At 44.8% G+C, this 10,263-nt stretch overlaps 1 protein-coding gene across 1 annotated transcript in view; it reads right to left on the bottom strand.

The window, feature by feature from the left end:
* Window positions 1-3,365: 3,365 nt before the first annotated feature.
* The window catches only part of tox (thymocyte selection-associated high mobility group box), a 38,828-nt gene continuing 31,930 nt past the window's right edge, over window positions 3,366-10,263 (bottom strand). Inside the window, exons 6-10 of the mRNA XM_071512233.1 lie at window positions 9,798-10,031; window positions 7,986-8,066; window positions 7,341-7,847; window positions 3,770-3,930; window positions 3,366-3,402 (exon numbers count right to left, since the gene is read on the bottom strand). Of these exons, the coding sequence (XP_071368334.1) occupies window positions 3,366-3,402; window positions 3,770-3,930; window positions 7,341-7,847; window positions 7,986-8,066; window positions 9,798-10,031 (1,020 nt within the window). The remainder of the gene's footprint in view (window positions 3,403-3,769; window positions 3,931-7,340; window positions 7,848-7,985; window positions 8,067-9,797; window positions 10,032-10,263) is intronic.

The following is a 10,263-nucleotide window of genomic DNA, read 5'->3' as shown; positions in this document are numbered from 1 at the left end:
TCGCTTTTATGAATATGACACAGGCCCGGCCGTAAGTTAAGCCAGCTGTATGTCACGCGGAATGAGAGGTCACGCCGGTTTATTGTTGCATGGTAAATCCGGTGCGAGGGTTTATTCGGGCATTAAACCGGATCCGGTAACATGTTATATGAGGAAATAGAGGATGGTGGGTGTAATGGAAGGAAGAAATATCGCTTTATTTGGGAGTAAAGTTTAAATATAGATCTGTGTAGCCTTTACTGTGTGTGCTATTCTTTTGTCTGTGTGTTTGAGGAAGGCAGTGTGTGTGTGTGTGTGTGTGTGTGTGTGTGTGTGTCTGCCCTCCCTGATGAGGATTATGATACCTGCCCATCATATCATATACTAATCATTCACCACCTTGTCACTGTCACCGCTCCCCTCCCTTATTCGTTATCCCCCCCTGCCCCCCTGGCATGATGGTGACCAGTCTGTGTGTGTGTGTGTGTGTGTGTGTGTGTAAAGTGTGCATGTGTGTGTGTGTGTGTGTGTGTGTGTGTGTGTGTGTGTGTGTGTTACGGCTTTGGCCCGCCTCCACATCCGCTGTGGGCTTGTTTCTGCTGAAAAGTGGAAATGTATATAAATGACTTGTGATTTATACCTAGTCAGAACTATTACTGCTCCCCCACCTCTGGCACAGTCGATACACTGCATTAGTGCATCTGATGTTGCCCAGTTGATGTGAGATGATATTGATAGCTGGTGATCTCTACTATTGATTCCTAATCATTAGGCTTGCTACAGTGTGAATCGGACCAATAAGCATCAAGATGAGGATTGCTGCACTAAGGGAGCTGCTGTTGTGTAAATGCAGCCCGCACCATGATGGGACTTGAGCTCATTAATGAAGAAGGGATGAAGAGAAAGATATTGCTAGCTACTGTTTCTCTAAAATAAGACCACATTTCCCATAAACAGCCCCCCCCCCCACCCCCGCCTCGCCCCCGCCTCTTCCTCTTTACTGAAGAGGATAAACATGTAATTTTTCCATCGGTCTTTCACTCCTTCCACCATCTGCCGTTGCCAGAAACTCTGAAAGCTTTATCTCTGTTTGCTCTGGAAGAGCAGCGGCTTCTTCCTGTTTTGTGCCATAAAGCAATCCAGCAGATTTCCCTCCAAATCTGACCCTGTGACACACAATGTAAAATACAGTGTAGAGGCTGATAGAGGCCTACAATCTTCTCGGTGATGGTTTCATTTGTTTGTTTTATACTAATTATTGTGGTAATAATTTATTGATGCTAAAAAGCTACGTGTAGCACCTTTAACTCCTTTAACTAATAACTGGATGGGCTAAAACACAAATACGCACATTATTGTGTACTGTTGATTAAAACAACTGCCACAAAATAGTAAATAAATAGGTATAAGTCAAAAGAGAGACAGGTTTTGGAGTGATGACTGCACATCAGTGCAGCGCTGACTTTATTCTCAAACACATTATTAGAATCTAAAAATAAGAAAATCTTCCCGTGGTTGTTTTGCTCTGAGTCCTTTTGTCTGTCAGAAAACACATTAATATAAAGAGATACAGGAAGAGAGATGTCTCTCATCATCATCATCATTAACACTAAAAACAAAACTTTATATTATAAAAAAACAACAACAACGATAAAACACAGTCAACCCAGCAACAGTTATAGTTTCTTAAATAGTCTCTGGGCAGAGAGAGAGATAGAGAGATGACAAGAGAGATGATGCAACCAGATATCTGGGTTAACAACCACCCGTACTCTGCTTCCTCATTAACAGGCTTCACACACACACACACACACACACACACACACACACGCACACACACACACACACGCACTCGCACACAGTTTGGATCCAAATCAATATCATCAACAGACATATGCCAGGAGAAGGAGCTGTCATCATACAAAGGAGTATTTTTGTTTCTTTTTTTTTTTTTCAACAAAGCATTGTTTAACCGTTTCATTTTCCGAGGACTAAAATACAATGAATTTCTCCCCCTGCAGATCTGAGAGTTCCTGCAAGAGAACAATGGAAAACCGTTTCATCTTACACAATTATTCACAATTCCACACAAACAGCTTCGGCTGCGGTTTCACCTATTTCCCTTCTTCGTCTTTAGCTGAATAAAGCGGCATGATTTAAGTCATCGTCACGCTGCTGTTCAGCGCTGCTTCTATACTATTTTTTTTTTTTTGCCTATCTCAGTAGACAATGTGGGGGACTTCAGTCTATACTGTGTGAGGGGTTACTTATAAAGCTGAAGGTGTGTCTTCTAATCATCCATAGATTTCTTTGTAGCGTGCCACCACATCGCACAACAAATCTTTTCTGTGTGTCTTACTTACTTGCCCCAGTCTGTCACCAGTACAAACAGCATTTTTTTTTTCTAGGCTGCGGTTCGGTGCTCTTTAAACTTTGGCTGTAGAATGACACAGCGAGTATCGGGTTAAAGAAAAAAAAAAAAAAAAGTCAGCTGGCTATAAATGAGAGTATTATGGTCCAGCATTTTACAGCCTGTTCTGGATCTGAACGTCAACCATTTTGACAAAAGCAGAAACTGAGATATTAAATTGTGTGGTTTTAGTTGACATGTGGCCATGTGTTGGATCAAACCCCATCAGTTAAGTGCTTAAAAGACCTTTAGGGCAGACAGGACGTCCAGGTAGACAGAATATACCTTTCTGATCAGCCTAATTAGCGGTGATAACATATCTTTTTAACAAACTCCAATCACAGCAGGGCACGTCTTGTCCGCTAAATGATCAGTAGAATAAAATAAAATACCGTCAGTAATAGAATTTGGCCACAGTAGGGGTCAGCCAGGCCTAGAATAAAAGCAGATAGTTTAAACTTTGGGACATGCAGGGGCTGGGAGGAGCCGTTTGTTTTCCTCGTTCTCAACACTGTGCTGTTGTGTCCCTTAATCTGAGGTGATGACGGTGATATATGCAAATGTTCAATTCTTTCTGCTGGAACTGCTTCTCGCGCCTTTTTTTTGCGGCCGTTTTGCATCCCTTCTGGTAAGCGCTCAGGGGACGGGGACGCCAAATGGTGCGAATGGCAACAACCCACAGCGAGTCTCTGGGGTTAAATGAAACGAAACGTAAAGCTGGTATGGTTGAAGTTGCGTTGAGGTCCGGTATTCGGTTCTGGCTTGAGGAAGGGTGAGTTTTGGCTTCAGCTGGAGTCCGGGTTGAGGTCCGACAGCCGGTGCTGCCCCGTCAGGTCTGATGTGGCTTCTGTTTAAACTGGTTAACTCGGGTTTAGTTAGGGAGAGGTTGGGCCGGGTCGGTGTTGAGGTGAGGCTAGAGGTTGCTAGGCGTGGCAGTAGAGGGGCTTGGCTGTGTTTTTGGGTCACTGTCCTTAGATTAGCTCAGGAACAGAGTTTTGTCTCTCTGAAGACCTCTGGAGGAGGAGAGGAGGAAGAAAGAGAGAAAGAGAACATAATAAGTCAGGAGATTTGGCATGCTCACTATAGTCTCTATGGGCAACAGCCAATCAACCAATAAATCCAAATAGTTCTGATCTTACTAAACACTCAATGGACTTTACATCAACACAGACTGACATCCATTCCACAGTACCCACTAGGGTTACATCGATATATTGGTTTGATATTGACCTTTTATTGTATATTGGATATCAGTGTCATTTCCCTCCTAAATGATTGATATGAAGCAGTTGGATTGGTTATACATTGTATAATATAATAGGACTACACTGGTTGTCTATGGGAAGCCCTTACACTTAACAGTCAAACCCTACTACCTACCCGTTGCCGTGGTACTCGGTGGCCCAGTCGAGGGGAGAATGGTGGTTGGGTGTGGGCCGACCCAGTTGGTGGTAGTCCACTGATGATGACATCACAGCTCCGCTATTTAGCATACCTCCTCCTATTGGCTGGTAGTCTGACTGGAGGGAGGGGGGGTAGCCCTGCAGAAAAGGAAGTGGGCGATATTGAAAAGACGTCTCGCACAACAACAATTCACCTGTTCATCATTCAGCTGGGAAGGAATTCTAGGTTCAATCCAGTTTTAAAATGAGTTTTCACTGCTGGTGCCCTATAGGGGCCGGGCAGGATGACAGATAGGCAGACAGAGAGGCAGAAAGATGAGAAACAGACCGGACAACAGGTGTGACAGGTTAGACTGATAGATGAGATTACATGAAACAAAGAGAAGAAAAACAAAGAAAGAAACAAGGAAACAGATGCGTTGGTATCAAACATAACACAACGACAATTACAACAGAACATATTGAAGAGACTGAAAAGTAAGACAATATATGATTTACAGCATGTATGCAGGGAGTGCAAAATGACAGCAGATCACACGAACAAAAAGAAAGAGAAGATAGAGGATAGAAAGGCCGCCACAGACAGACAGAGCATTAATATGAGCTGTGAAAATCCAGACAATCCATATTCAAGACGCTGTTACAGTTGACTGAAACACTGCAGATCAACAATGCTGTTGGTAAATTTAACACAGGCAGACCGTTAAAATCAATGGTAAATGCATCACAGCAACACACTCAACAGCAGGCAGACCTGCCAAAAGACCAGATCAATATATTTTGAATACTTGGGAAGAAAAAAACCCCACAAGAGGCGTTCGATTTATCTTATTTTGCAAGTGAAGTGTGTACTTTCCAGGCTGGAATTATATATTAAGAGCTCCTCGAGTAAACTGAAGCTAAAAATAATATTCGGGCTTGACTGTGAGGGAAGAAAGAGAGAGAAAGAAATAATAAGATGCTCGATATATATTGAGAAATGCCACAACCTGAGGGACAGTGAGTGACACACACACAAATACAAATACACACAGTGGATAGTACTACGATATCGTCCAATATGTGCTTACTGGTTTGGAATGATTTGCATAACCACATGTTCTCAATTTTGGAACTGTTATACATTATATATATATAATTAATCAATATTAACTGAAAGAGGGATCAATCCCAGGTTCATAAGCAGTAATTAGAGAGTTTGGAGTGTCTTGCCCATTTTATCATCTGCCAGGGGGGGAGGAGGGGAGAGGGGGGCAGAAGGGAAGGGAAAGAGGGGATGAAAGGGTAAGGAGGGAAAAAAAAAGGAGGTGAGGAGGAGCGACGGCAGTTACTCTAACCGTAGGATCCTTGAGGGGGGGAGAGAGATGGAGAGAGGGAGAATAGGAAAGAAAGAACAAAAATGAGAGAGTGTGGAGGAAGACAAAGTGTATGTGTGTGTGTGTGTGAGAGAGAGAGAGAGAGAGAGAGAGAGAGGGAGGCTGAAAGGGGAGTTAATCTGAGTGTTGGGAGTGAAAGAGGAGAAAGAGGACAGCAGGTGGTTGGGTTCTCCCCCTCTCCTCCCCCTCTCCTCCTCTACCTCACCTATTCATCCATTGTTGGGCAAATTCTTCTCCTTCACTCCTTCACAAAGACCCCATCTGCCTCTTTTGTCTCTCTCTCTCTCTCTCTCTCTCTCTCTCCCCTCTCTCTCCCTTCCCCCGTCATCCCCCACTCTTCACTCGGTGGAAAAACGAAAAAAAAAAAAAAAAAGTTTGGAGCTCTGTGGTTTCTTTTTTTTTTTTGCTTTTCTTTTCCTTTTTGTTTGCTCTCTCTCTTTTTCTTTCTCCTACAAATATGCAAAATGGAGGAGAGAGAGAGAGAGAGAGAGAGGGGGGATTATGGGAGTGTGGGATTTAAAAGTGCGCCATAAAAAGGGGGATAAAATGGGAAGGGAGACTTAGTGGCAATCCACCCCCCCCACCACCCACCCCTCCTCCCCCCCCCCTCTGAGTTTAACCATTCAGAGGAGACACTCGCGCTATCACACCGCGAGAAGTCTCACATTGGACTCAACACAAATTCATATTTATAATCCCTTTCAGAGCCAAGTCCCTGCTCTCGTCCTCCTCTTCCGAGACGAAGAGGCAGAAAGGCTGATTGATTGACTGACTGACAGAAATAAGGGGGGGGGGGGGGACAGACAGAGAGAGACATAGAGGCAGAAAAGACAGACAGGAAAGTCAAAAACTGGTTTCTATGACCAGGACTGATGTGTATTTGTGATCGGGGTTTTGTGGTCAAAACGGTTGGATAATATTCATATTGACCGTCATTAGAACACCATGGATTCACTTCAATTCAGATCAGTTCTATTCTACACAATTCAATACAATGCTATTCTATTCAGTGCTGAGGTCCACAAGGAGATGCTGATGCATTCCCTCCCTCTCTAGCACCCATCTCATTTCCTCTGTGTGTGTCTGTGTGTGTGTGTGTGTGTGTGAGAGAGAGTGTGTGTGTTTTGTCTCCTCCACTGATGTATTCATCCATCTCCATCCACCTCTGTGGAGCTTTTAAATCAGCGGCACACAGCCAGCGAGATGGCTATTACCTAGAGGAGATGGAGACCTGAGTGTTTGTGTGTGTGTGTGTGTGTGTGTGTGTCTTGGTGTATGTGTGTGAAAGGAAGGCAGGGGAGTGGGGTTAAGGAAGATAGACACGTAAGTTGCTGCTATCAGGGGAAAACCTTGTGTCTCAAAAAAGTCAGCTTTTGGGGACCAACAGTCTCATTTTCACACTGACAAACATGTTTTTTTTTGGGGGGGGGAAATGCAATATCTTGAGCAATGGTGTCATGACCCATAGAGAAGCACAAGCTCTGTGGAAACTTCAGATTGAAGTACAGAGATGAAAAAGAGGCGACAGTAAACATGCCGTCCCCCACCAATGATGCAGTCACCCTTTGGGCCAATCAGTAACAGCTTATGCAAAGTTGCAAGTCTGTTATGTAACAATGAAAGTGAATTTTGTAGGGCCATTTGCACGGTCTGCGAGTCTTTTCTTTTTGGCATTTGGGACGGCTCATATCGGTTGATTGTACAAATGATGCGGTCTTTGGGCACATCAGTAAATAAATGAAAAAGCCTCAGGAGGGGGAAAAAAAGTTTGTAGAGCAAGGATAGCTGAAAATATGCAACAAATTTCTTGGAGTATGGCAGCGTTGGCTGTATAAAGGAATGTCTTCTATTATTTGAGAATCGGAGGGCATACATGCATTAAAAGATGAACAAAATCTGCACTGAAGGCTTTTGTCAGAGGAGATGTTTTCACTCTTCTTCCTACCGCATTCGGCACGTCAAACACAAATCGCAAATATTGCTCCTATGCGCTAAGCTAAGTAACATTGTTTACCAGCTGACCTTGTGATTTCCATGGCAACGCTTGCACGCGGTGAACTGTGCCAACGTCATATGGATTTTGATTGGTTTGAGCATCAAAACAACTGGATGGAGACTGATCCACGGTCAGCCAAATGAAGTTGTAAGATGTCTACTGAGTGTGTGACTGACCTGTGTGATGCCAGGTGAGTGCGTCATTCCCAGTGTGTGTCCGCTGAGCTGCTGGTGTTGATGGTGCGGACTGTGCAGCCCTCCCAGGTGCGCTTGGCCGTGGAGCGGGGGGCTGACCTGCAGAGGAGGGGGGGACGCCGCCGCCACCACGCTGCCCAGGGACAGCGCTCCCTGGTGGGGGACGCTGGGCCGCGGGGCGGTGCCTCTGGAGGACAGGGCCTGGAGCTGGGGGTGGAGCTGGGAGTGCGGCGGGGGCAGGTGGGGGCCGAGGCCGGGGTTCGGGGAGTGGGAGTGGGGAGGGTGCGACGGGTGCGGGTAGGGCATGTACATGCTCGGGTGGTGGGGTGGGGGGAGAGGGTAAGGGTGGGGGAGGGAGTGGGAGGAGGGGTGCTGGCCCGGATGACCAGGGTAGACCGGAGGTTTGGGTGTGTACATGGAGGTAGAGGAGGAAGAGGAGGATGAAGAGGAGGAGTGGGGCGGCTTCATTTCAGGTGGGTCGTTGTAACTCTGGAGGAAGGGGAAGGGAGAGGAAGAAGTCAGTGTGGTGGTTCTTAACTTTTAGTGCAATGCCTCTAACTTTCTTATGAATTATGATTGTGTGTGTGTGTGTGTGTGTGTGTGTGTGTGTGTGTGTGTGTGTGGTACCTGTGAGACCAGACTGGCCCTGTACGCAGCCAGTTGTTTCAGATACTCTTTCTTGGCTGTCTCCGTCTTCTTCTTGTACAGCTGAGACGGACAGAGAAACAGAATAAATAAAACATTGTTGAAGAACTGGTGGTAAAATATTGAAGCCAGCGCTGATAAATATCACATTAAACGGCAGCTCTAATGATGTGCTTTATGAGAAAAAGCCGTGTACCTGTGTTGAGACCTGCATTACACTGAACACTCTAACCACGGCATCAAACACACCTGACCAAGACACAGTCTGTACTTGTTTAGTGGTTCATTCCCAAGGGGTTGCAGCGTGGGGTACAACCACGCTCTGTATTATTTTGATGAGATCTGAGCTGCTTAAACAATTGCAGCATCAAATTCATATTGATATTGCGATATGAAAGATGGCAGTGACGCAAAGGCTTTAATGGGCGTCTTTTATATTCATTTTTCAGTTACACACAAGAATGATTGAATTAGTGAGATTGAGAAGCGACTGGCTTATGTGCCCAGAAATACTGCAGTGTGTGGTGTGAAGGCATTGATCAATGGGAGACAGCATGACACCACAGGTACATTTTAGTGTTTTAAAAGACATAAAAAGCAAATGCAGACTTAAAACTAGACTTTAACAACTGCATTGAAAGTCATAACACAGCTGCAGTATCTGTGACAACCTATCAAGCTATCTATTCCTCTTTCTATTGCTATCATTCCCTCCCTTCTTTCTTCCATGTCTCATGAATCCTCTTTCTCTCCTGTTTCTCATGGCTATCCATCCCTCTGAGCTGTCATTATTTGCCCAGCATACACTGCACCAGGAACTGGACCGTCCTCTCCTCAGTCAAACATCCTCTTCTGCACAGGCTACTTATTTGTGTGTGTTTGTGTGTGTGTGTGTGTGTTGGCTGTGTGTGTGTGTGTGTGTTTGAGCAAGGGAGTAAGAGAGAGACAGACAGAAAACCACAGACAGAAAGAGACAGAGAGAGTAACTTGTAGACAGAGAAACAGAGAGTGTTTGGTTTGGTGTTTGTGTCAGTCTTCACTTGCTTCTGTTCTTACCAGTGATGTAGTGATAAATAAAGCCTCTGTCTCACACCAGTAGTATTGTTAGTGCTAGTGTTTCTCGAAATGAAGACTACATTTCCCATGCACACCGTCACAAAGAAGATGTTGCTACCCCTCCCTGATGTCACTCCAGGTGTGTTTTTTTTCCTCTGTCTTTACTGAAGAGGATAAACATGTTGGAAGTGATTTTTCCACTAGTCTTTCACTCCTTCCATCATCTGTCCTTAGCTCTGTTTGCTCTGGAAGAACAGCGCCCTCTTCCTGTTTCGTGCCGTAAAGCAATCCAGCAGATTTCCCGCCAAATCTGACCTGACGGCTCACAATGTAGTAGAGGCTCTCTTCTCAGTAATGGTCTCATTATGGTAATTATACTAATGTCTCAAAATTAATGTGGTAAAGATTTATTGATGTTAAAATGCAACACGTAGAATCTTTAACAATAACAATTATATTTTCATAAAATAAGTATGAATTTGTTTGTTTCCCCATGAAACACCCTACGATGATGCATACTATGTATTTCATATCATAAATACTATTCTGCAAAACTCTATTCAGCAAATAAAAAGGTGTGTAAACTGAGGTTAGCTGGGTTTACTCTCCACTACATCCCTGCCTACCTGCCTGCCTCCCATGAAAGTATGAGAAGTGACACAGGTACAGACACAGAGATACTGGATACTACTTTAAATAACTGTGAAGGACAGGCTGAAATAAAGAGAGAGGATCTACCTGTTTCTGTTCCTCCCCCAGGCCGTCCCACATGGAGGCCACGATCTTCGATACCTCCCCGAAGGTGGCGTTGGGGTTCTGGGCCTTGATGTTGGCCTGGGTGTCCCTGAAGAACAAGGCGTAGGCCGATACGGGCTTCACCGGCTCGTTGGGGTCCTTGCGCTTCTTCTTCTTTGGTGTTTTGAGTTTCTTAGGGGTGTCCAACGCTGCCGGGCGCTTCTCCCCTCCGATACCCTGCTGAGAGGAGGAGAGGGGGGAGGGCAAGATGGGGGGTTTATATGGAGGGAAGATGGAGGGATGAATGGATGGAGCAAGTTGCCCCGAAATGGCTTGTTAGCAGGGCTACAGTAGCATGCCATATTTCAATGAAGAACACTCACAATTATACTAAAATAAAAATCTGTATTTATAGAGCACTATTAAATTCACAAAATACATTTACAAAGTAGGGTAAAAAAAAATATAC

This window comes from Centroberyx affinis, unplaced genomic scaffold (genome assembly GCF_046629955.1).
Source record: "Centroberyx affinis isolate AG114_WGS23_722 - 3 ecotype Tasmania unplaced genomic scaffold, CSIRO-AGI_Caff_v1 ptg006177l_1, whole genome shotgun sequence".
NCBI classification, from domain to species: Eukaryota; Metazoa; Chordata; class Actinopteri; order Beryciformes; family Berycidae; genus Centroberyx; species Centroberyx affinis.
This window is presented reverse-complemented; position numbering and strand designations above follow the sequence as displayed.